This window comes from Venturia canescens, chromosome 9 (assembly GCF_019457755.1).
Source record: "Venturia canescens isolate UGA chromosome 9, ASM1945775v1, whole genome shotgun sequence".
Taxonomy (NCBI): Eukaryota; Metazoa; Arthropoda; class Insecta; order Hymenoptera; family Ichneumonidae; genus Venturia; species Venturia canescens.
This window is the reverse complement of record NC_057429.1, coordinates 11,691,653-11,718,922: the sequence shown is the minus strand read 5'-3', so window position 1 is coordinate 11,718,922 and position 27,270 is coordinate 11,691,653. Positions and strand designations below refer to the sequence as shown.

The 27,270-nt window shown below is 43.3% G+C and overlaps 1 protein-coding gene across 4 annotated transcripts; it reads left to right on the top strand.

The window, feature by feature from the left end:
• Nucleotides 1-158: 158 nt before the first annotated feature.
• On the top strand, nt 159-24,337 carry LOC122415654 (box A-binding factor-like). 4 transcript variants are annotated; one of them, XM_043427969.1, is made up of 8 exons: nt 159-1,189; nt 15,121-15,716; nt 16,127-16,742; nt 17,082-17,645; nt 18,734-18,856; nt 20,403-20,541; nt 21,995-22,157; nt 22,459-24,337. In XM_043427969.1, the coding sequence occupies exons 2-8, from the start codon at nt 15,127-15,129 to the stop codon at nt 22,550-22,552; spliced, it is 2,289 nt and encodes a 762-aa protein (XP_043283904.1). In that variant the 5' UTR covers nt 159-1,189; nt 15,121-15,126; the 3' UTR covers nt 22,553-24,337. The 4 variants fall into 4 exon arrangements, with proteins under 4 accessions (XP_043283904.1, XP_043283903.1, XP_043283906.1 ...); XM_043427968.1 differs by having other exon boundaries at nt 15,106-15,716; XM_043427967.1 differs by lacking the exon at nt 159-1,189 and adding an exon at nt 11,663-12,195.
• The last annotated feature ends 2,933 nt before the right edge of the window (nt 24,338-27,270 follow it).

The window sequence follows — 27,270 nt, the reverse complement described above, 5'->3', positions numbered from 1 at the left end:
CGTTGAACTCCAACGTTGCAAATTTCAGCGTCGTGCTGCACTGCAAAAATTTCCGTACTAATGTTTATGCTAATGTTTTCACGTGCTCAGCCCTTAGAACGTTTTATAAATTTAAGTGTACGTGCCGTAAATTCCCTTATCTGCAATATTGATTACCACAAAATTGAAAACTCCGCGCAAAATATTATAAATTTTACAGTGCGTAACAGGAATGAATTTTTTTTCGTTAACTTGTCCCTGCAGTCGCACACATCCGGTAAATTTGACAGTAAATTTTAATTCTCTCCGCGTAGCTAAAAATAACGATGATGAAATTTTTGAATAGCGAAGCAAAAATTTTCAATATTCTTCGTCGTTTCGAAGGGTTCTTCTCGTCATTGGTTCCTTGAAAATGAGCGCGGCAAAGTTTTTTTCACTTGCGTCGCTTCGATAACGAAGATATTTCCGGGGTGGCACTTCCTTCGCAGTTTGTTGCCGAGTCGAAAGTAGCCTAGAAAAAAATGCGGAAAATCACGCTGGATTTGAGCCAGTCGTAAATCTAAGCCGAGAACGCGAGTTCTTCTCCCTGGGACCAAAATGGCGGCCGAGTCTGTCGCCCTGCAGCGCCGCCGGTTCGGGGAGCCGAAGGAGAGGAAGGCCAGGATCCGTTCTCCGATCTCGCGCGAGGGTGGCGACCTTATAAATATTTTAGGAAAGGTCCGAAAGAACGAAGAAAAGCACGAAGAAGCGTAACGACGGGAAAGGAAGGTTCGCGGCGACGCTACCAGGCGGCAGCATTGACGTGTTCACACCTTGGGGCACACCTGTGTCAAGCGCCGTTCGCTTTCGGTTAGATTCTGTCGCGCGAGCTCGGTGGATCTTGTTCTGGCTCGCGAGTCGCCTCGCTCCTCGCGACGTATAACAAACATCGAGCGGGAGCGAAACGTAACGAGAGCGCGAGTTGTGGGAGTAATAAGCCGCGCGCGGTGGGTGAACACGCGAGACTCGATTCACGTCGACGTCCGAGCGCGTGTCTCGGTAAACTTTCCTTCTTTATTATTTATTCGAATCGCCATAAACGCGCACGCTCACTCGTACCAAAGTATTTGTACACGAGCGTACAAAAGTCCGCGTTCTCGGGTGCAAAAGGCGACGAAATACTGAACAAAATCATCGCGAAATACTTGAGGAACGATTCGCTCGGAGTTGGGTGAGTAAATACCAAATCATTTCACCTTCGGTTCAAACGAATATGAAACTTGCCCACTTTTTTACAAACTTATTTCTCACTTTTCCATCGAATTAAAAATCATTTCGATCGCTTTTGCGAGCGACCGAATCGAACGAACGATCGATGCTGCCACGAGAAGCATAAAAATCGTCAAATCCGGATAATGCGCGGTGAGAAACGACGAGGAACTGTGCGAAAAAACATTTAAAAATAAGTTGTTTAACTCACGGAAGACTTGAAAAATGGGCTCCCACTGCGTACCTTAAGGTCGTCATAATAAATTTGCACGTACGCGTCTTTCCACTCTGCTTCGTCGCTTGGCCATATGTATATATACGCATATATTTGTATCAACGTACATCGATATCATGTAGAATCGTATATATTCCGTATTTATTAGAGTTTTGAGTCAGTGCTACCATGAAAAATAGTCGTAGGGGAGGCACAATGGGAAGAGGAATAGACAGAAATAGCGCTGGCTCGGCTCCGATGACAGACGTACAGACGATCTGTACAGCCTGCTGAAATTCGATATTTCTTTTTCGTATTTTAATTGACGCGAAGGTGAATAACTCGGTGAGTAATTAATTCGTAATGCTGCTCGTAAGAAAGTGAAAGAAATAAAAAATGGTCTCTCCCAGGCTCAACGTGAGTCCGGATCGTCCTTGAGAGTTGATGTTGTCACACGTGTTTTTGTGTTTTATTGTATTTCTTTCGCTTTTCGCCAATAATTCAGGCGGTAGCTGCTGCGGGGGCCTCGGGAAATAGGAGAATTCGGGGAGCTTCGTGTTCGAATGTGTGTCGCTGTGAGAAAAGAGCGGGAAGAAAGATGTCATCGTTCCATCTGTTATCGAGGATTTTGAGGGGGTTTGGCCAATTTTTAAATCCTCTAATACGCTCGTTGGAGTGTGCTGAACGTCCGTAAATGTAGATTCGACCTTTCCGTGCGTTATTCCCGTTCGGAGAGAAGAAAATTGCGAGGAACCTCACGCCTTTATTTCGCGGGGCGTTTGATGGAGAAATTCGAAAATTTGGGCACTCGGTTGCCTCTGGATACACGCGCGGACTCGAAACTCGTGTATAGAGCGACGGAACGTGTTGCTCGGGTTCCGAGGTGCTGTCGTAACAATTATTGCGCTGCTCGTTTCGATCGCAGTCTGCTTCTACACCTTTTTTCTCCCCTCCCTCCTCTCTCTTTCCCCAACTTGTTCCTTCTCGTTTTCTCTTCCTCTCTTCGTTGAATTTTCTCAACAATTTCTCCTCCTCGTTCTCGTAAATTTTCAGCATTTTTCCTCTCGCCTTGGCGATGCATTTTCGTACCCGAGCATTATTATTTATTTAGTATTTGTTTAGTGGTTCCCCTTTCCCCGGGGTCTTTTAATCGTGAGCAGGGAAGGCTCGGGTGAAACAGCGTTGGATGAGCGAAGAGACAATGATTTGGGGCGAATCGCTGTTCAGCAAACATTCCTCAATAGTTGTCAACGCTTTTTCAAACTGTCACCCAACTTCGTAAGGTTACAAAGCGACACCGAAGCCTCGTTGCGTGAAAAACCTCGCGTACTTCCCCAACTAAATTTCCTACCCAACCTTTGTTTTTTTCGTTATTAAAAATATAATAGCCGTCCTTCGAAGGGGCAATGAGAGAGCCATATTTGTTCAAGAGTCGTTATTACACAGGAATACACAGGCTGTGCGCCTGGATTACGAGAAATATGCTGAGGCGTGCGGCTAAAAAAAGAAGAAAAAGAAACGAAAAAAAAAAAAAAAAAAACAGACGATGAAACGTGTCACATGTGAATATATATAATATATATGTATTCAGAAACGTACGCGGGACGCACACCTTTCGGCTCGAGGCTGTGGCCCACCGCGATCGACCAAATGTTTTAACCCGTTCTTGCGTATGTTTGCCGTCTGATCCCCAAAGTTCGAGCGAGAATGAGAGAGAGAGAGGAAGAGCGAGGTAAAATTCACTGACACAGAGACCAGCCAACGGAGTCAAGTGTCACTTTAATAACACGAGTTCAATAAACCCAGCGATCCGACATGAAAAAGTGATAAATATCGTTTCTACGCGAGTACTTTTTCATCGGTTGGCTCGCTCCCGAAGGAAAAAATCCCGAAAAGCTCCCCGGCCTTCGAGCCCTGGACGCGAGAGCCGTGCGATTCTCACTGACACTTAAAAATTAAGGGGAATCGAGACCCGCTCTTTCATGGCACCGAATATTTGGTAATTTTCAAACATTCACACTCGAACTCGCCCGCGCGTACACTCACTACTCGCGCCTCGGTTTCTTTCGGTTTCTACGCTCTTTCGGCTGCCACGCGTGACACCGCCGCGGGCACGTACGCGCACTCCCGATCCCTCGAGACCGCTTTCAATCGCTTTTTCCTCCTTATGTTTTTCCGAATTTTTCCCCTTCGATGCACCACTCGAAAATGATCTTCCGCGCTTTTCGGAAGCTCCGCGGATCATCGATCATATCGAATCGAACTCGCTGCTCCGCCAGTCGCTTCGACTGCGTCTGGCACGAAACTATCCGTCGTCAGGGCGGAGATAGCCCCTCTGGATGTAGATAATATTTTATTAATCATTAAGCACATAGCCGAGACTCGTGGGCTGTATACATATGAGATAATGAAAATAATATATATGAGGCAATACTCCGCGATAATGTCGCACGTTTATCATACGCACCGTTAATTAATTTTTTCCTACGCTCGAAAACCGCGACCGCGAGCGACGGCTAAACTTTGTCCATCTTTCCCCCATATTTTAGTAATTTCCCGTCGCTCCTTTTAAACGGTCGTGGAAACTCGAGACTCGCCGAACGATGACGAAACGAGAGGACTTTTCAGATTTTTCAAACTTTCATTTTCAGGCACAGTTCACGGGGCGATTAATGTTTGGTTCGCTCGGCATTTTCGATGTTTGGAAAAGGGGGGCGCAGAAAATCTTCGTTTTCTCAATTATCTCAGCTTCGAAGCTTGAACGCACCTTCGAAATTTGAACTTAATGGGCATCGCTCGTCACAGAGCCTCGAGTGTCTCCACCTTCATCCACGTCGACATGTTTTCCGGAGTTTTCATTTCTCGATTCACCTGTGCAATATATTTCCTGCTGACTAGCAACGACGAAGGGATCGAAGGAAAAAAATTGTTGAAAAGTTTCGGATTTAGTGCACATATGTTTTCATCTCTGCGAAAAGACAATTTTTTTCAAGTCGGTTCCATTGAAAAATGCTCCAATTTTCTCATGCCATGGAAAAAGCGACTGGCGCGCTCAGGAAACTCATAACCGATAAATTCCAAAAGCCATTAAACCGATTTCTAACTATTCGTCACGGTTTTTCTACCGCTCTTTCCTATGCTCGACAGAAATCCAAAAAATGTGCACGTCGACGAACAATATTTACTGTTCGAAGCGCGTCGTCTGGTTGGAAAAAGTTTTCTTAATGTTTCTCCAAATTTACGAGTTTATTTGCAGAAATCTTTCAGTCCATTGCTATTTTTTTAAAAACTGGGAACTCTTTTTGAATAATTTATTTTATTTACTGATTTTTCAGACTTTCCAAGTCTTCGGGTTCTTATTCGAAAAAAGAATTGAACGTTTTGTCTTTCACAGATTCATTTTTATGGTAAAACGAAACTTCGTAGTGGACTTTTTTGGATTAATTTCCAAAATACATTTACAGAATTTCACTTACTCATGCCGATGAAATGATATAAATACAACGTTGAAAAAAAGTATTTTTTTATTGGAAAATAACGCCAATTTCTTATGGAAAAATCGCCTGGGTTTTTGCGTCTACGAGATACCCGAGTCGAATGAGTATTCACAATGAATAAGCTCAGTTTATCTGAGACTGAAAAGCAGCATAAGGCAAAACGCAATCTGACATTGGAAGCCTTGAATTTACCAGCGGAATAACTCGGTCCGTCGAAAAAATTTCGTTGAAAAAAGTGCCTCGCTCCGATGAAAATGACAAAATTTTTTGGAATTTCGAAGATTCTTAAGTTTTCTTTTTCAAGTTTTGAAAAAGTTTCTTCAATATCTGAGCAACCGATCGACGTAACAAAAATCTCGATCATCGGGTTGGTAATTTGCTTTCGCTTTGCCTCTCCTTCCTTTTCGAATTCCACTTTAAAATGTATTTCGAAGTATTAGGGGGTTCTGCTTTAGAAAGTAAAAAAATCGATAGTTTTCGGAAATGTTTTTAGGATAGCGAACTTTTCGGTATGAAACAATAAAAATCCGAAAAAATTGCGAAATTCAATATTTTTAGCGAGTTTGAAAAAAAAATGCTTCTAAAGAACGACACTTCAACGTGCTGTAAATATAGAATTTCGCCATTTTTTCGGGCTCCTGCAGGTTCATATGGATGAAAAATATATGAAAATGGAAAAAAATGTGGAATTTTCGTTTCAGACAATAATTACGATCTCCACATTGTACACAGCTGAGAAATTTCGACAATCCGACTTTGCCCATAAACTATGTACAAATAAGTATTTCTCACATTAAAAAAATGTTTTTGTACTCTTGAAATATTCTTGAAACTATATCGAAAAGTTCGCTAGGGTCAGTTATTTCCATCCATCTTAAAAATATTCACGAAAAAATCGTTTTTTTTTTTTTTTTTACTTTCCAAAGCAAAAACCCCCCTCAAATTTAAACCAAAACTTATTCGTTAGTGAACTTGGATTCGAGTCTTCTCTCGTTTTACTTCCTTGTTATTCCTCGTTTTATACAGAATCACAGGTAATTCAAGAAAAAATATTAAATTGACATTACTCACGTTCAAGTTTGTATAGTTCTTTTCTTTCGTTCCCCTTTGATATTTACGTTAAACTTTATTGTGTTATGACGATTCTCCGAATTGTTCATCTTGGAATCGTCATCGGTCCAATAACCGTCTTGCGTCGTATGTGCTCGACGAATGAGAAATAATAAAACAATGAAAAAAGGAAGAATAAAGGTGTTCTTGTTTGCTCGTAACTTGCTCCGTTTCGTTGTTAATCACAGTCTCGCGAGCGAGCGAGGCGAGAAAGGCCTCGTTGTAAATTTTCAGTAATATGATTGGGCTGTAAAAGTTTAACAAGCGGGAATGCTTGTATGCTCTCAAAAAAATCCTTTCGAGAATCGGTACCCGAGAAAGAGAGTGTCGAGAGACTGCGAGAGAAAAGAATGAAGACGAATCACGAGAAGCGGCGAGAATCGCACTTGATAAACTTGCGTTACTCGCGTAGGAATTTTTTCGTCGCTCCTTCCTCGTCCCTCGCTTGATCAAACAATAGAACGTTTCAATCGCGAAGCTCCCCACTGATTTTCCACATCGTGTTTTCCTCAAACAATCGCAACGTCAATCTCCGCATTAGTTTTCATTGGTATTTTAATGGCAGTTATTTTTCAAGTATTCCCGCGATTTTCGGATCGATCCCGAGCTGCGTTCGCGGCTTTGCATCAGTTTCGCATTTCCGGACTGAAAGTCGCCAGGGAAATTTGAAATTGAGGCAAAAAAAGATGTTCGAATAAAAAGAAGGGAACGTTGAGAATTTGTGATTTTGCTAGAGAAAATATGTGAAATTCTTTGGTAAATGCCACCGACCAGAGTGAAATGATATTTCAATAACAAATGTTGAATTCGATTTAAAAGAATCAAAAAACCACAACGATTTATTAGCTCCGAAACGATAACGCTCGCCGGGAACCCGCCGTTGGGGTCTCGGGGATCGCATTTTTTCGAAACTCGCTCACACAAAATGGAGTTTTCGAAAGTCTATTTACTTTGGAACGCACTTCGGTCGACGCGACTGCGATAAACGATAGAAAAAAACGAAGGAAATTATTGAAGAATTTAATTTCGTGGTCAAGCACTTATCTCGTCGATTGATCGTCGCGAAGAGGCAGAGATAAGCGGGCGTTTGGTGCACGTGTTATTTCAACCGATAAAAATCTTCCCCTTCGCGTATAGGATTTTATTCGTTGCAGCCTGCTTGAGCGTTGCGCAATGACCGCCTCTTTTTGTCCTTCGAGCGTCGACGCTTTTCTGTTTCACGACTTCTTAATCCGTCAGAGACGAAAAAAACGAAAGAGAACGTGCCCACAACGCAAGGAGAAATAAATTTAAAGAAATAAAATAAAAACAAAAATGGTGGAAAAGTACGAAAAACACCGACTCCGCCGCTCCGGTATCTATGATAACGCGATCCACTCGAGATGATCAGTGTCTCCTATCTTTTAATACACACGCACACACACACACACGCGCGCGGAAGCTTTGCCGGAGAGCCTGATAAGCTGACAATAAAATGGCGGAGGAGGCGCGTAACGAACACGAACCCGATGATCAGGCTTTTAAATCGAGCGGTGACGCATTCTCCGCAAATTCCTTCCTGCGCCAATAATGTAGAATCATTTTTTTTTCTTTATATGTTTTTCCAAAGTAAAACTCAAACTGATAAATCGATAACGATGTTCAATACACTTGATGCAATTCGTAGAAACGCTTTCGGCCATTTTGCCATGAGATTGCCTCGGCAACGATTCTCCGACCCGTTTCTCAAGAATTTATAAAGAATCTGTAAACAAAAATCGGGTCGTATGAAGCCGATTATATTCTCGGATTCGTTTGTTCTTAAATAAACAATTTCGGCTGAAAGCAGACAAAAATGATTGGAAACGAGCTTTATTTCGTCGTGATTTGTGCAATATTGAGTTGAGATTGTCGAGGCTGTACAGATCAGTTCTGAAATCGACTTTTCCCCTTAAAAAAATATCCGGATATACTTGTGAATGGAAAAAATGGGGGCACCGGAGAAAAAATCGTGAGCTTGCGCACTTCCCGAGAAAAAGCATTGAAACATTTCGATGAACGGTTGTGTTCCAATACCTGCGACGATTTCCGGGTCACTAAAATCGGCCGAGCAGCATCACGAGAGCTAGTTTTATAACTCGAGGAAGTCGCGACGCACGTGGAGAGAGGATTTGTCACGACGTGTGATCACTTTGAAAAGTTCACGACGAAACACGGAGCGCGAATCTGGTGGAAAATGGCGCTCGCCGGCAGGATCGAAAGCAGGTCGATCGCGTCGATCGCCAACCGGACAGGAAGAATGGCTCAGCCCTACGCGTTCCTGGCCGTTCCGTCGACTGAAATTATCATTTTAGCTGATACTAGCTAATGTAATGATGCAGTTTTATCTCTTATTATCATGGGAAACGAGATAAATTGCGATAGTGCCGTTTATTTTGACAACGCTTTGTGCCTCACGACCTATCGTTGCGAGCCTCTTTCTCAAGCTCTATATTTCATGTACACATGTATACACATACCCGAGTGATTAAGCACAGGTATAAACGCTTTTTAAGAGAACGACGAGAGAGACCGTATCAGCCCTCGTATCTCAAGATTCTCGCTGCGAAGCGCTCCTGTAACATTTCTTTCCTTCTGGCCTTTAGCCAGCAGCAGGACTTATTTCAGAGGTTCTCGAACTCCCCGAAGACGTTGACCCGATTTTTTGGAGCGTTGCTGCAGCTCTTCGGCTCCGGAGAACTCGGAGGAGCTCTGTTTTTCGTAACGCGCGTTTTCGGACCCATTTTTCTTGCTTCGAACATGTCGGGGGTGTGCAAAAAGTTTGAAGTGACGATCCGACAGTTTTTCATGAACGAAAGTTGGAAAAGCTTCGGCGAACTCGGAGGAGCATATCTTGTTCTTAATTATGAAGTTGATAAATTCAGGGAAATAAGTACGGTGGAAGTACGAATAAGAAAACGGTGAATCGAAGGCGCCAGGTTCGAGCGAATTTTCGCGTTCGAGCGTTGCACCAGCGGCGTTTCATGCAATGATTCAAAGAACGGAATGACTCAGTGCTTATTGTAAAGCTCGCGCGTCATCGCAAGAGTTCTCGAGAAATTGGCATCACCGGAAGTGCGACTATTCGACGAGCAAATACATCTGGAAAGCCTCCAAACTCGATCGCCCGTTGTTCAGGAAATTTTTCATTCAAAAACGACGAAGACTCGTGCAGGGAGGGCCAAAATAGAGTTTTCTCGATGACTCAGTGCCTCCACTCGATTCGCAACGGAACCTTCGTTGTCCTGGTGTACACGCGCGGGTGGAAAATCTTTGCCCTGTCAACGTCCACGGATGACGTATACGAAGGAGAAGTCTGTTTGCGCGTCGATCTTCACGGGGGAGCGGTCAATAGATCGAGGATGACTCACGACCCCTCGAGAGTGCTGCAATTTTGGCAGGGAGCGACGACGCTCCGCGAGGCAAAAGGGAGAAGAAAAAGCGTCCATCCGGACGACCGGTTCGTCAGGAAAAAGGAAAATAGGAATGTCAACATTCGTCAATGTGCATTTACAGATCCTGTGAAATCGAAAGAAACAAAATGGCGCCGGCGCGCCCAGGGAAACCCCGCACTTTTGCTCACCGAGCAGCATGGCCGCTCGGCGCGTTTCTTTACTCGTAATATGTATTTTATACGGACACACGGCAGCCGTTTAACGTCGCAACGTTATCTCGAACTCTCCTCGTTTGTCGCTCGTTCTCTCGCCTCGCAACCTTATCGTAGAACAAACAGCGGATCCCTCCACTCTCTGCACCCCGAACGTGGCACTCTCGAGCCTCCCTCTCAGCCCCGACTTTATACTGTCAATCACGAGGCGAGCTTCGCTAACTTTATAAAAGAGAAAAAGAGGAGAATACGAAATTCACGGTTGTATATATATCCGTTTATTGCCACACACCATCGCTTTGGGGTTAAAAAAGTGCTTTCCCACCCCTTTTTTCGGGGGCCTCTGGAGCTGCTGGCCAGAAGCCTTTTTTCGGACTGTTTCGGTGACAAGGGCGCTGATATTGAGCATTTTTATCTGCACTGAGAACGGAACTTTAGTTGAGATATTTGTTGCTTGCCAACACTTGCAATAAATAAGCTCATTTATACGAATCACTAAATTTTTTTTTAAGGAATCCGAACGGTCTTTTTGAGAATGATAAATATTTTGTAAATCCAATCATACTGGTCAGCTCGATGCAACTCAACATTTGTTGAAACGTATTGTTAATTTGGCCAACACGATTTGTGGAAAATAACAAATAATTTTGGTAGTCGGATTCGTTTTTCATGTAACTTAAAAAAATCTTATCGATGACGAACCCGATCAATTGACTATACGAATGTCTACCTCGAAAGAAAGTTCAGTATATTTTTATTTGGTTAGAAAGATTTGCTTATTTCTTAACTGACCAACTAAATTTCTGCTCGATCAAATACTTCATTTGATTTATTTCGATTGCTGCTGGTTGAAGAGTTTTAAATATATTTATAACGATTTCAAGGGTGACGAATAACGGTTTGGATGAAAGCGAAAAATCGGGGAACATTCTTTTCACGTTTATCGTGAAGTTGTCTTTTCCGAGCGGTCATATTTATTTGGGAAACTTTTCCAGTTACTCGGGAGACGATTTTTTTATGACTCTCTCTGTTTTTCTAAGTTCACAAATATTGTCTGCTCGATAAGATCTGGGCTCCTTCAGGTACATGGAGAACGGATCTATCAATTATCGAAAATATTTTTCGAATATTTCCGCTGAGAAAGTTTACAATTAACAAAATCATTTACAGATCAATTTTCTTATTTATTTGTCCCTCGAAGGCTCTCCTACGATGCATTCGGTTGATGATAGTTTTTTTCTATTTTTCACCGCAGAGTTTGCGTATGAACAATCGATTTGGAGGGTGAAAAATGAATCATGAATTCGAAGGTAGAAATTTATGAAGAAATCTTTCAAGGGACTTGGGAAAATGTACTTTTTATCTCGAATTTTTTATAGCAATAAATAAATCGATAGGATCCTGCATCGAGTTCTCGGTGTAATTAGAGTGATTTTTGTTGTAAAAACTGCAATTTTAGTGCTCTCAGCCCTCGGAGTATTCTCGTCCGGGTTGCATGTATTCTCCTGAAAGTAAACAAGAGTAGGGATGACCAGCACGATCGTTGTTATAGGTATATCTGTCCAGAACGAGGCTCCTCTATAATTATCATAGCTGAGAATGACCGAGGAAACGTGTATAAAGTTGACCAATGAGGAACGAGAGGGGCGTCATCCAACCGGCTCTCGTTTCGTCGTTCCATCGTCGTTGGGTTCTTGCACGCGGCTCGTGCGACCTGAGAATCATTCGCACCTCACTGTTCCGAGCACTTTATTCGATCCTCTCGGTCGTTGCTTTCGTGCGGGCTCGAGTGAGCATTTGAAAGGAGGAAACTCGCGAGGAATCGCCGAAATAAAAACTCGCGATCGAAAGCAGCTTGATTCGTGATTTCCCTCACTTAATTTCTCGTCACATGTTGTCGGAAGTAATTTCATCGGAAAATCGAGCGTGACATCTCGCGCGTGTGTGCGTGTGTGTGTTATTTTCTATTTTAGTGAATTTATCGCAATTGCGGTTGAGGAAAAAGGACTTTTTGAAAGACAGCGCCGTCGTTGCACTTTCCACCTCTTCTCGATGCAGCTGGGCGTTGCAACGAGATTTCTTGACGCTTCTACACACGTCTTCGTTCGCGCGTTCATTATTCGAAGCTCGACGGGAAGCCAGTCATCGAGAAGGGAACGCGCGTGATTCCTCTCTCTCTCTCTCTCTTCCATTTTTTTGTTTCTTTTTCGCGAGTGCATTCATCAGTCGCGCTGCATCGTCGCCGAGGAGAGATTCAAGAGCTACGAAACTCTTCATTTCGCTCCGTTCTCATAGTCGTTACACTTAACCTGAGGATTAAAAAAATCTTGGTGAAAAAAAGAAAACAGAATTTATTTGAACTGCTCTGGATACCACCGAAATTCGTAGTTCATTTTGAAAAACCAACTATTCCGGCGCACCAACATATTTTCTCGGCTAAATCCGTTGTTTAACTCGTTGACTAAGCTCCGAGACACAACAATACGCTGGCACTCGTCTAAATGAGGCACGCAGCCATGGAGGTAATTAATGAGATAATATTTGAACAATCAACTTCGAGATATGCAATGATACGCCCATGTGGACGGTCGTGTATATCTTCGCTAGTCGAATCGTTTCTTTACTTTTATCCCATTTGAAAATAGAGCAGGAATTCCAGTGATTTAAGGGGTATTTTCTTAGGGAAATTGATTAATAACGAACCATATTATGAAATTGCAAAATACATTTTCAATGTATTTTACTCTTTGATATTTTTGTTTACGATTTCCGATGTAAATTTTGACTGATGGATAAAAAAAACTTGCTAGATATTTAGCAAAAACAAATTGACATAATCCAGTCTTCGGATGGTGGATCTTCATATTTTTTAAAACGGAAATAACTTTTTTATTTTCACATCGTCACAGAAGTTGGTGTTTTTTTTTTCACATTTATTTACGAGGTATCTGAAATTTGAAAAAATTAAATTGATACGGGGTAGGAGCAGAACGTCCGGAATTCCTCTAAACAAGCCATTCGGAATTACCCGAAACTGCGAAATTTCACAAATTAATAATTAAAAAAACGATAGGGTAATCCCAAGTTTGAATCGCGTTAAGGAAGTTGAGGCTGTACAGTCATTTTTTTTACCCAAAAGTGATGACCTGTACCTTTCAAAAGTTAGGCCAGTTTACAGTTTGGCAATGTTGCATACACTTTAAAGAAAAGTTGGGGAAAAAAAGACGAAAAACTGGTGAAAGCTCAGTCGAAAACACGAACAGTGACGATCCTAGCCTCAAAAAACTGCACGGAAAACAGATTATTATTAATATAATCTCAGAAAATCTCCTAATAAATCTGTAAAAAATTGACATTATTCGGCAAGCCTTGCTCATGTTGCCCAAAAAATTTCATATTTTTAGCATCATTTTTAACGGAGATATCACTGAATGTGTCTTGACTTCCATAAGATTACGTGTTATTTGGCCCAAATTGTTATTGATTTTTCTCAGCAACGACGCTCCTAAACTGTCTGAAAATTTAACTGATTTTTTTTGACACTTCACTTTATAAGATGCAATCGGTTTAAAAGCGGTGACATCATTTTCATTCTAATGCCTCAACTTCCTTAATGATTCTTCTGTGGAATAAGGATATTGAACCCAAATTTACGAAATTTAAATCGGTCGCACCTCGACGAAAATATATCAATTGACGCCTCGTACAATGTAAGTTTATTAAACATCGATAGGACGTGAACGTGGGGGTTTCGGAATATAAAGATATTGCGGTGTCCATATTTACCCCGTATCCCGAATTACCCCACTGCCCCTACTATTTTGGGAGAGTACTTGGGGAATCCAATAGGGATCCAATGGCATTGCCGTACATTAATTTTAAAATCGAAAAAGTATGGTTCAAAATACTTAAGAAAAGGGATCACAAATTTGTATCTTTCTGAATAGAACTTGAAATTTTTTTTGTTTTTCGAACTTCATATTGACTGACACAGCCGATTTGATAAATCACTAGGATTAGTCGATAAAAATAACCGTAAAGCGCACATTTGACGGGATTTTCCGTCTTTCAAAGTGCACGTGCGAAGAGCACGAGTGAACCCATGAGTTTTGGGATATTCGAAAAAAAAAGACGAGGCGAGATGAGAAGAATGAAAAAGTGAAAAGAGATGGAAAAGAAATATCCTTTATTTGGGGAATGTCGAGCTCGCGGACGAGTTTGCTCCGCGCGTTTCAACCACCGACTCGCCGGAAGTCGAAACTTGACATTGCCGAGCGGAAGTGACGCGTGTTCGGCAAACAATCGTTTCGTTTTTTTCTCTCGTATTATTTTTCATTCTTTCTCGGGAGACGAAAGAGGTGTGCCTTCTCGTTGCCGCGCGGCGTTTATAGCCAGTGGACACAAGAAGGCCGACGACTCTCGGTTCTTCGTTGTGTGCTTTGGTCGCGTGCCCTCGCTCACAACCGACACGATCTTTCAGTCACGATTTTTCGTCCCGAAATTTTCTCGAGTACGACCGGAAGTGTAGTTCTTATTCTTTTAAAGAACCCCAGCAACGGTTCGACATTAATTGAGAAAAAAACCAACCGGCAGGGTCGTCGAGCTATTCATCAGGGTCGAACGAGAAACGTCGCGGGGGTCTTTGACTCGTCACATTGCAATCAGTTAAAAGAAGTACGATACGCACGATAATCGAGTAAATAAAAACAGCGCAGATGACAAAATTCACTGAAATAAATCTCAATTGCAACAACAAATTTTCAATGGCTCACGATTTTTCTCAAACTGGCCTCGCACAATCCATAACACGAAACGAGTGACGATAATGTCAACGCGAGATCAAAGAAAAGCAAAAGTCTTTTCGTCCACTTAACGACGTTGTAGTTAAACTGAGAGGAGGGCGCGTTCCGTCAGTTCCTAAAAACGCTGACCTAGACACCGATTTGCAACACGAGCGTGTTTCTTATCCGGAAAGCTAGCAGAGCGATGAGTGCTCTCCCGGAAGTCACAGCTAGATTTGTAACGCGTTACGAGAGAGCCGATCACCGTTGCAATTTGGAAAAAGAAATCTTATCTTTGTTCCTGTTCTACTTTCCCAAATTTCTATGAGGTTTCGCCGATTGGCGCAAAGCGTTTGGCGGACCGGTTGCCATTGCCAAAGCTGCCGAGGTTAATTGATCAGAAAGTAAACTCTGTCACACATCTCGAGAACAAGGAGCCAGTTCACACGGCTCTGAACGTGCTCGAATCGGCGCCTCCTATATCCGAGCGACCGGGCTGGCTACTAATCGCGGTTAGATTAAGAATTTTACAATGAGCCACGATAAGAGTATAATTCGTCGGAGGCGCTAATCAACAATAATTACAATTCATTATTTCAGCGAAGATGTTAAAAAAACAGATAAGACATTTCGGAACAACCGCATGCCCAGATTTTCATGTTCCAGGAGGCGATGAAGGAGAGTCTGATGAAACAGGAAGTCAAGATGGAGTGGGAGGGTCGCCGTCCGGGGGATAGTTCGCCTCAGGTGCCGCGCACAGCTGAAGAGCAGGCCGGCGGTAGTCCCCAAAGTGTTATAACGACGCGTAGACACGTTAGAACGATAACGACGGCAGGACACATAACGGAATCGATTGCGGACGCAGAGCCGGAGTCCCCGGAGCCGAGTCCACCTTCGGTCAAGCAAGCAGCGCACAACAATAATAACAACATTAAATTGTTGCAACCGGTTGTTCATCAGCAGCAGCAGCAGCAGTCCCTGCAACAGCAAACTGAACGAGAACAGCAAGGTCAACAACAAGACTCTCAGCAGCAGCAACAGCAGCAGGATCCGCCGCAGGAACAGACGAATCGCTACCAGGAAAACAATCATCAGTCGCATCAACATCAGCAGCAGCATTACATCAATATATCACAGGCAAACAGCCCTAAAGATCAGCAACGCGGCGTTGAACAGCACCATCAGGTTGTCTATGCGAGCACCAACGGCGAGGATATGCAACTGGAGGGTCACGACTCCAGTGAGGGAACTATAACGATCGGGTATGTTTGAATTTCCATAAATCATTTTATTCAGAAGGTTCGAGATCCGATCAGGTCTCGATGGGATTTGAATTCGATGAGGTTTCTCCATCCAAATGACGACGACGACGACGCTGAAGTTTGCAACGTTCGAGTCCAACGAAATGAACGATAAAAACATTTGTAATTCACCTATTTTTGACGTAACGAAGTATCGCAGTGCAGATTGAAAAACTACGAATTGCGAATTGGACAAGAAATGAAATTGGAGAATTACTCGAATTATTGGAGGTTTTTTAAAATCATTTCGTTGGACTCCAACGTTGCAAACTTCAGCGTCATGAATGATGGTAGTTCTTCGAAGCCACCGTACTCGTTAATGTCATTGCCACTGCCATCGCATCATCTCTCTTCTCATTGGTTCTCTTCAGGTATGATACACCGGGGCCTGGTGAGAGGGCGGAAGTAGAACGGGTGTTTGTTTACGCGGAGGATAGCGGAGACGTCAGGCGAACCGGGCACGTCATAGCCGTCCAGGTCCAAGAGCACAGACGTCATCACAGCCAGCATCATCATCAGCAGCAGCAACAGCAGCCCAATCAACACCAACGGTTCAGTCCCCACCACGAGAATGGCCACGTTCCCAGATACCAGAATTCCCCTGTTGCTCAGCCGGAAGAGTACGAGCCAAGCGCGATGACGACGTCGCAGGCTGGAACGGTCCAATTGCCTTCTCCAACCCCCACGTACTCGCCGCCCGTCGATGCCATCCGGACCACACAGCACCAACTGGTCGCGACCGGATACACGGAAAGCGGTAGTCCGACTGTTAAATACGAAACGATTGCAACGGTACCTGCGGACGCTATCAAATCCACAGGCACTTACACTACACTGGAGACCGTGGCGTTGTCCTCTTCACAACCTGTTCAGTACACCCAATACGTTACGGACACTTTCCAACATGCGAGCTACACGTACGCCAAGCCGGGGGAGATCGCCTACCACGCGTATCCCAATAACCAACCCAGCAGCCGAGTTTCTGAGGTGAGTTGTCCTCCCCTGCGATCGTAACTTCTTCCAACTCGTTCTGCAATTTAACGGGGTAATGGTTTAGCAAATTGACTGGGAATGAGCGTCCATTTTTGATGTACATGGTTATAGGAAAAGCTCAGGCAGCGACTGCTTTTGAGCAGTTGAATATTTGGCCATCAGAAGTCAGGCTGGTGACACTTGTGGGTTCTCAATACGAACCGATCGCTAATGATGGAGTATCCATCGGTGGCTGGTCGACTTTGGCCTTGAGCGATGCTGCCCAAGTTTAACGATTCCAATTTGGCTCGTCCGACTGGGAAGTTGAGAGTAGTTTTGAAACTTGATTTTCAGGTCGAGTCCCCAGCTGGGATCTTCATCAAGAGCGATCCAACTCTGACATCGACCTCGTTGCTGGTCCCCGGTAGAACGGCCCCGCTGCACTACGAGCAGCCGGGTTCACCGAGTTCCCAAGTGGCGATTTACGGCACAGCGACGGGGCCGACCTTCCAGTTCGTCAAGTCGACCGGCGACCAGTATTGGCATCCCAGCGGATCAGCTTCCCCGACGACCCTCGAGTACGTTCCCGCGTACTCGGGGATGCCAGCTATCTCGACGAGCGACGCGACCAGCATGCTCTATTCCGGAGGCAACTACAGTGTCTCGGGCACCGGAAACGGGTCCCCGTCCACGTGGCCAATCCAATTGGCGGGAGCGGAGGAGAGCTTCGACGGGCAAATGTCCAACCCTCAGTCCAAGGAGTGCGTCAACTGCGCGGCCAGTTTTACGCCGCTCTGGCGTCGCGATGGTACCGGACATTATCTGTGCAACGCTTGCGGGATTTACAGCAGAATGAACGGCGCTAATCGACCACCGGTCAAGTCCTGCGGTGGCAAAATAAAGCACACTGTCGCACCGGTGAGTCCAGCAAACTCTTCGCAGTCGTCCCTCGCACAATCGCGCCCCTCAATCGGCTCGCTCGCTCAACTCCAACTTCCGTCTCTCAAACTAACGTGTCTAAAAATCCTACAAACGCTATTCCAACGACCCTCCTCCCTCGACGAATTGCCCAAAAGCCACCGATCCCCCGAGCTCGGACACCGCGAAAACGGATCAACTACTCCAGTCCTAAAATTTGTCCATCTTGCTGACAAACGAGGCCAGTTGGCGTCCCGTCTATTTGCCCTCTGATAACGTCCGACCGCAGGCTGCTAAAGGGAGGCGAAGAGCAGTAATCTAGAGAAGGGGCGCGCTGCTCTCATACCAAGCGAACAGCGCGCTAACGCGACACGACTTCGATATTAAGTAATGTTTGTGCTCTCGAGAAAAGACCGTTGTTATCTTTCGCGCTTCGAGCAAATAATATATGTGTGTGTGTGTGTGTGTGTGTGTGTGTGCGTGTGTGTGTGTGTGTGCGTGTTTGTATCGTACATACCTGGTATGTGTATATACGGCAAAGACTGCACGAGGGTCGGAGGGACAACGGCGAGACCCTGTTTGCTCTAGTTTGTTCTTGTACCTGACGCTCTCGCGCGTTACCGCCCATTTTTCTTCGCCTTTGCTTCCTCCTTCTTCTTGTACGCGTTTGCTCTCTCCACTTTTTTACCTTCCCTTCTCCTATCTTCGGAGTACCGATGTACTCGAATGTCGAAAAGGCGTTTCGACTGAGAGATACCTGCGATTCCAATCACGTGCTTCGAAGACGTATTCAAAGTACAGCTAAATCTGTGGTCGTCTTACTGCGGTCGCGACACTTGAATATCATTGTTGCAATCTGCAAATCTCTTCGATTCGGAAACGATGGATTAACGCTCGATTTTGCCCATGCTTTTGCTCTCGTTCTTCCAGCCCCGCAAAATAAATTCGGTGCTAAAGTTGCGCTTCGTGTTTTCAATCGACCCCTCGAACGAGCCGATCGGAGGTTTTTGTGGATTCGAATTTCAAGGAATTTCAATCCCTTTTCTCATTTTTTTTTTCTTTTTTTTTTTTATCTCCTTGTCTCGCAGTCTGGACGGAGGACGGGGGTCCAGTGCGCTAATTGCAGAACCAGCAATACCACGCTGTGGCGAAGGAACAACAATGGCGAACCCGTGTGCAACGCTTGTGGTCTTTACTTCAAACTTCACAACGTAAGTAGATTCTCGCTGCTCGCGAGCATTCCGAATCAACGGAATATTTGGGAAAAGGTACGTTCTGTCACGGTGCCTTAAACCGTTCGGCAAATTCTGGTGGACTTGAAATTTCGTATTTTTATACACAAGGATTTTGTGAACTTTCTGATATTCCTGAATTCTTCGAAGCAAGAGCTATGAGAAAAGTCGTGAGAAAATGTGAGTTGAAGTGGGACTAAAATGAACAAACAAAAATGATGAATTATTGAGTCAAGAGAATTACATGCAAGTGTAAAAAAACGAGACAGTGAGAAACGGGTTAAAACAAATGCAGTAAAGCCCGCAAACAAGCAGGCTCGTTGAGCTGCAGTGGTTTTTCTCGTGTCGACAGTTTTATATGCGGTCGAAGTTTTTTCTCGAGTTCTTCCGTTCTTGGAAGTTCAAAGGCTCATTTTTTTCTCCTTTTCTTCTCTCCGGTACACTCTGTACCGGGGGTCATGGACTTGCGAGCGAGAACAACGACACCTTGAGAAACAAGGAACAAACGAGTCTCTCACCTTTCTCCTTTTTTTGTGCGATCGAGAGTGAAGTAGACGTTGATGAATAATAATTCAAATTATCGTCTACTTGATTATGGAACTATTTACTGTGAATGAACTCTTGAAGAAATATTAAAAACTTAATGCTCTCTAGAAACACCTGAATAATTCAAAAAAATCTATTTTCACTTTTAATACATCGTGGCTCAAACGGCTCATGAAGAAAAAAATCAAAAATGAAACCGCAGGTGACATTCGATACGATCTATTAAGAGCGATAAAAATGAATGGAGCGTCCGAGGAACTTTTCATATTTCTTCCTCCACGAATCTCTCGTTCAATTTCGGTAAATGAGGATTTTTTTCCTCCTCTTTATAATAACTGTGCCGAGAAGGTCTAGGAACGGGCAATCTTTATTGTTGAATCGATACCAATCTGAAGACCGGGTCTCTCGATCGCGGCTAATAAGATATTGGTAGCTCGGTGTCCATTGCGGCTATTGCTCGGCTTATCAGTCCTCGATTCTGATAAGAGATGGAGCGCCGGAGTAACTCGTTTTTTAAAATACACATTTATTTGTTTTCTTATATTTCTCGAGAGTTACGAGTTCTCATGGTTTTTCGACGAGCTTTTTTTATCGGGTCCCAAACGCTTTTTCATTTCGCATCCATCAGCACATGGGGCAAATTGAGCTTGAAAAGAAGAATTTGTTGAAACTCGAAGTTTCGCAGGTAAATTTTTGTCCATCGAACAAAATCCTATGCGGAATTGTACGAAAATAGAATGGATTGAAAAATGGGAAATGATTTTGTTCAGTAGCCCAAAAAGAGGCTTGGATCCACCATTTTTTTGGCCGAGTTGATGTCCGAGTTCGATGAATAAAATTTTGTTTTTGGCCGTCGTGCTACAAGCGTTTCAACAAACACATTTTTTCGAATTCAATGTTCCTTGCTCCGAGAATTTACCGACGCTTATTCGTTTTATTCAATCTTCGATCGAAATCCTTAATTTTATTATTTTTACAGGTGAACAGGCCAATGAGCATGAAGAAAGAAGGCATACAAACGAGGAAGCGGAAACCAAAAAACCACTCGGGCATGGGAAGTGGAGGAATGGCAGGACCGAGCGGGCACCACAAAAACGAGATGAAGTCGAATTTGCTCGGTGAGTTTTATCGGGATTTCCAGTTTTTTCTCTCAGTCTGCTCATGATTGAGTGAAAAAAATGATAGAAACAGTCAAACGGGTGACAACGTTGCCGTCAAACTCGCGCTCAAACTGCCTGCGGTAGTTGAAAAAAATTCCATGCTCTTTTTTATTCGTACACCTTCTCGATGACACAGATTCCGATTGAATAAAGAGTCTCGATCCGTGTCCAGTATCGCGGTGAAGCGAGAAATCACCGTTTCCGTATCAGTCGCGTCTATCGGGGTTTCCCAACATCTTTCAATCTGCTCCGCGACAATAGTCAACAGTACGATAATAAACAAACCCGGACATTCCAAGCGAAAACTTCTATCGCTAAATATTTATCGTCTGGAATGTTGATAGTCGAGTCCAACAAAATCGCGTCACAAGAATTAAAAGCGAGAAGAGATGCAACTGGATAGAAGAAATCCCACAATTCGGCGAGCCACAAAATATCACTTTTCATTGAGACAAAACCGTAAAAGTTCGTTGATCAATAAAAAAAAAAAAAAAAAAAAAAAACACAAATCGATCAATTCGCAACGTTAAATTGACTTTTTACTCGAAAGATCATTTAAGGAAGTTGAGGCATTAGAATGAAAATGATGTCGCCGCTTTTAAACCGATTGCATCTTATAAAGTGAAGTGTAAAAAAAAAATCAGTTAAATTTTCAGACAGTTTAGGAGCATCGTTGCTGATAAAAATCAATAACAATTTGGGCCAAATAACATGTAATCTTATGGAAATCAAGACACATTCAGTGATATCTCCGTTAAAAATGATGCTAAAAATATGAAATTTATTGGGCAACATGAGCAAGGCTTGCCGAATAATGTCAATTTTTTTCAGATTTATTAGATTTGCTGAGATTATATTAATAATAATCTGTTTTCCGTGCAGTTTTTTGAAGCTAGGATCGTCACCGTTCGTGTTTTTGACTGAGCTTTCACCAGTTTTTCGTCTTTTTTTCCCCAACTTTTCTTTAAAGTGTATGCAACATTGCCAAACTGTAAACTGGCCTAACTTTTGAAAGGTACAGGTCATCACTTTTGGGTAAAAAAAATGACTGTACAGCCTCAACTTCCTTAAAAAATATCCCAATTGTAAACTGGACTTTTTCATTATAATCGCAATAAAGGGATTGAGTTAATTAAAAATTCGAAGGCATCGATGTATTTTCGTCGTTGTGGATCATCGATCAAAGTCCCAAAGCGAAGATCTCTGTGATCGATTAAAAAATAGGCCTGATAAGAAAGCTTCTTCGCTCACGTATCCCACGCGCCAAAATTGTGCCGAGTTCTTTGTGTTATTTTTTCTTCCTCTTGCTAACGTCGAAGAATGTTTGTTCGCCTCTTTCGAATTTTCGTTCTCGCTTATTCGCAGAACTTAAGTTGGCTCCCCGATAATGATTTTTTTTAACGAATTGCAGTGGACTCGAAGCTGCCATTGAACATGTTCACGAGCGGTGGTGGGGGTGACGGGGGCGAAGAACAACACTATCTAGGCACACTGACAACCGCACAATTAGGACACGCACACTCACCCCTTGCGTTACCCTCTGCCGCGGTCCTTAATCGGCAGACAACCCTTACGTAAGTCATCGATGACGTTTCGCCTCCAGTTCTCTTCTTCGTTCGCCAAATCAAATGTCAGTAGGAAATCGATCGATGGCAGAGGCGATCGAGAATTCATCGCGTTTGATCCTGGCTCTACGAAACTTTTGTATTTCAACGAAATTCACGTTCAATTATTTCAGTAACGATAGTCTTTGCCAAAGTTTAAAATAATGGCATGCAAAGTCAGAGACTTCGTCATAAGAATGCAGCGAAAGCAAATCGAAAGTCGTTTGCTCCCTTCTGATTCATTTTTAATAATGGTTTTTCTGCTTTCCAGCGTGCCCCCATTAGAGCCAATAACGAGTAGATCGGCTGGTGATTTGGCAACCGTTATTACCTCGACGAGTGCCGCCCACACCGACCGAACGTGAGCGGCTCGAAGAATTTCCCTCGTTACGTTACATCGCCATCACCGCAACGAACTCTGTCGGTTGATTTTCGAAGATGTTTGAAGCCGAGCGTACTGCTCGGCCTGCTCGGCCATGGGAATATCGATCGTTGTCCGACTTGCCGATCGGGATCTGCTGTACCGACGTTCACGGAGCAATCGAGGCGAGCTGCTTGGCAGGGACTGAAGTTTCCTGCCCTCTACGATGGCCGAAAGCTCGTCGAGTCGTGACTCACCGTGATCTTCGAAGGCTCGAGAGACGATTTATAAATCGAGAGAGTCTGTTTCGGGGATTGGGAAATCGAATGGGAGCACGGCGAGTCAACGTTTTGGGAAAATCGAAAAGGCACCGATCGGTAAAAAAGCTTACCGATCGTTCGATTTCCCCTGCCACGCTCAAACTTTCGGCAAATTTTACCTCCGAGAGTGCGCCCGTAACCGAGGGGGCATTGATGAAAATCGCCACGAGAAGTTACAGCCGCGCCTCTTGCGCCCGGCACAACGGCCAACAAAATCGGATCGATCGATCACCTTTTTTCAAATTCATTTTCCCACGAAGCACCCCCTTCGAGATGACGGGCTATTCTTACTTGCTTTTTTATAAATAGTTTTTATACAACGTCGTCCAAAGATTCGTGTGTTTAGAATTGTATACACAGATTTTTACCCCAAAGAGTAATATATTTGTAACTAAGCCTCTAATAGGTAGTTTTTAGTAAATTGCATTCATGAATACGACGAAAAATACGTTTTTTTTTAAAAAACAATTTGAGCACTCGAATTAGGTCGCTCTCGGTATATTGATGTTCATATTTGTATGTGAATTCTTACTCCGTAAACGACCACAAACAAGGCAATTCCCTCGATTCCAACGTGTTTTGTGTAGTAACACATTGTACGTATAAAGTGTTTATTAAGGTAGATGGGTGACGGCTACGCGACCTTTGCACCAACTATATTTTTCGATAATATCAAAAGACGATATGTACTTTAAAATAATAATTTTATTATTTTATAAATATAATCGGTAGAGAACCAACATTTTTGTACAATTTTATTATTTAAAAAACGCTGTCAGTTTTGTTTACAAATTTTATAGGTTATGGAGTGTGAGTTTACTGTCAAAAGTAGTATTGCAGTGGAGGAAAATGAAAAAATGAACGATTAAAAAGTTAGCTGGTATAAAAATGATCGTTTTGTAAAAACTGAGAAAAAACGTGGCGAAGCTAACGAACGACAAAATATGGCTGAGCTGACGTCACATTTTAACATATATTGAATGCAGCGTTGCCAAACGTTACTAATCCATTTGTCCTGTAATCTGAATGATTTCTCATCAGATATTTATTAATATTTCAGCAGATTTTCAACGGTAAGGTTGAAAAACAAAAATACGCATGTATTCTTGAATATATCCACGAAATAAAACGATCGATATTTTTTTGCGAAATCTTGGATATAACTAATGAAAAAATTCAATAACTTTTCACGCGTGTACGATTTTCATGTGCTGAAGTGACGAGGGTCAGACAAAGTCGATATTCAACAATTAATTTGCTGCTAAACTGCATGATAACTAGCATCCAAATTTTGCAAATCTATCTAGTACATACTCATTTTTGCCTACGAAGAATATCATCGCGTAACCTTGGATAGCGAATATTCACCCTTCTACCTTAATTAGCGAATAAACTTTTTTGTTACGATTTAAGTGATTGAGCATCGAGTATTTAGTTCAATTTAAAACGATGACAAATTGTAAAAATAAATAAATTATGTCTATAAAAATTTGTGTCTCGCTTTAACTATATCGAGCTCATTTACTGAACTCATTTTCGCTCCTCGAACTTATTATATTCTTGAATATTTTATCGAACGACAATTGTTTTGGATTGCGATTCCAAAAGCATTTGACACGATGCCGAGATCGTTGAGAAATAACTGTTGAATTTTTTGCTGTGTGGAATTTGACTATTTTTTTCTGTGCCATGAGTTTCATCGCATATGTTGGTGGTTATCTGCGGTTAATAGAATTGTCAAGATCGTAGGAGAACGATAAGCCATTCTGGTCAACTATATGAATATGTAAGAAAAAAAACGCGTCGCAATGATTGATTTTCATATCAGCTGAGTCTTACTCAAAGATAAATCGTTCGAATAGTTGTTAAATTTTTGCAGCGTGTTTGCACTAGAGGCAATAAGTATTATGCTTTATCAAATTGATTTTTCCATGCGTCGATGCCAACTCGTGGGTTTCTCGCGTCCTTAGGATCACTTGGATCTAATCGATTAACTAACAGCATCAATGAATCAAATGATTCGATGGAAAACAGCTGAATGCCAGATGCTGGGTTCAAACGTCAAGAAAACTCGCGAAAGGTCATCATTTCCATGGATATTTTCTCCATCCATTTACATAACATGACTCGAGCTGGAATTCCAATTCAAATTTTGAATTATTAGAAATTTATTGAATTATCATTTTCTGGACAAGCCAATCGGACAATATTCTCCGATAATTTATTATTTATTGGAATAAAACAAAATTTTCATCTGGCTCTTTCTCAATTAAAAAAATATCCAGAAATCACTCGCGTCGCAACGCGTATTTGAATTTGATCATATTTCATCGTACGTACGATTCTCCTTTGTTATTTTTAAGGTACCAAAGAGGATGCGTTTCTTCGATGTATTGTACGCCCAAACAAAAAATGTTGGAGCTCTTTCTACGCAGGACCCGGAGGAATGTCGTTTTCGAGAATAAGTTTACGAAAGAATAGAAAACAATAATAGAGGATTGTGACGAACACGAATAGTGCATGATTCCGAATCGTTTAAAAACTGTTGAATCTTGAAAAAGGTGGTTTGAAATCGATGTAGAATTCTCTAACGCGACAATGTAGCGAGTTAAGTTGTGGTAAAGTGGTAATCCTCGAAGGAGACTTCAAATGGAACGAGAGGATGGAAATGCCGAAGTAGAAACGCGCAAGAGAGAGAAGAACGAGAATCGAGGCGAAACGAGAGGACTCGGAGCGAGAAGAGAAACTGGGGAAAAAGTGGCTCGGCGAACAAAGACAGATATAAAGAAAGAAAAAGCAGAAAGAGACGGAACGCGAGGGAGGAGGAGGAAGGAGCGAGAAGAAGAATGGGAGCGAAAAAGCTTTGGTGCGAGATATCGAAAGAGAGAAAGAGGCCTAAGGAAGCGAAGAGCGAAGGAGGAAGAAGAAGGGAGAAAGAGCGAGAAGATGGAGCGGAGCGAGAAGAGGACGAAGCGAGGGAGGTCGAGAAAGGGAGGGCGAAGTCCATCAGGCAAAAGAGTGGCTATCTCGTGCCGGTGCCGAGTTCGCTAAGGGCTATTCCATGTTAACCGCTCGTCCCCGACTCCTTTTTCTCTCTTATTTTTTATATTTTTCTTTCCTTTTCGATTTTTTGTTTTTGTCGACGCCCGAGACTTTTTATTCTTCCTCTCTTTCGTCTATTCGGTTCTCTCAGTTCTGAAGCGACGGGGCGAACAGCGTGTGGCGCCGCCCTCCATCCTCGCGGCCGCCCTCCGCGCGAGGCCTCTGCGCTTCAAGATTTTTCGGGCAACCGTAATAATCGACTAATTGCAATTGCAGTTTTTCCGCTGACTTCTGACCCCAAACCCTCGAAGCTCCATTTTTGCACGTAAGCTTCGACGAGACGTTCGATTATGCGCAGCTCTCGAAATAGCCGAATCATTTTTCACGCAACCACGTTGATAAAAAAAGGCCAACCAGTCGCCAGCGAATCAAGGACAGACGGCAAGTGCATGCCTGAAAAAATGGCGATAGCTTGGCAATTGAAATCGGCGGAGCTGCCCAAATCGGGTCGCATTAGTTTACACAAAGAGAGATAAAGAAGTTATCGAAAGATTTCTCACAGGATACAGTGCTCGCGAGCGATAAGAATCGAACCAGAGCAGGGACCCGTGTGGCGGACAGCAAGGCTTCGCTTACAAGTGTCGCAACAATTACGCGCTTTTATCCGCGGAGGTTCCAAGTATTAGTGATAGATCGATGCGAAGCCATAATGAACGAAGTATCATGGCGGAACATCGAAATTAGTGTGCGCGTAACTCAGGTAGATTGCTTCGGGAGGCTCGAGACTGCTGAGATTTCTTAAGGGAGCTCTGCTGTAATTGCGATTCTCGCGTGGCCTCGTTAATCTTGAGGCAAAGCAGCGAAGTTCAGTAGCACGAGGAATCGATATCACGCGTTCAACTCTCATTGACGTGGGAACAGCGGAGGATGAAAAACGAAAAAACCCGAGTCGCTCGCTGCCCAACGAGCGCCGATGCCGCTTTTCATATTCGAACGCGCGCTGCGCGATATGCGGACAAAAGGCGAGAGAACCGATACACACGACTCCGGGTTACTTAAGCCGCGATGAAGCTTCGCGAGTCGTATCTAGACTCTCGAGAAAGGCTTCGAAAAAGGTCGATAGTCAAAGAATGCAGGCGGTGAAGCGAAGCGATCGAGCACCACCGGGAATATAAGTAGAAAGAGTAAAACCGATTCCACTCTCCCAACAAGATGCACAGACTCGACGGAGCCTTTCGAAACCTCCCGTACTACCGGTCGCTCCCATCTCGAGCGCGAAAACGCCATATTCGGCATCGAAATCCCCGCGCAAGAAATGAGCCTTCGCGAGCAAAGCTGGCTCCGCGGCGAAGCCAATTCA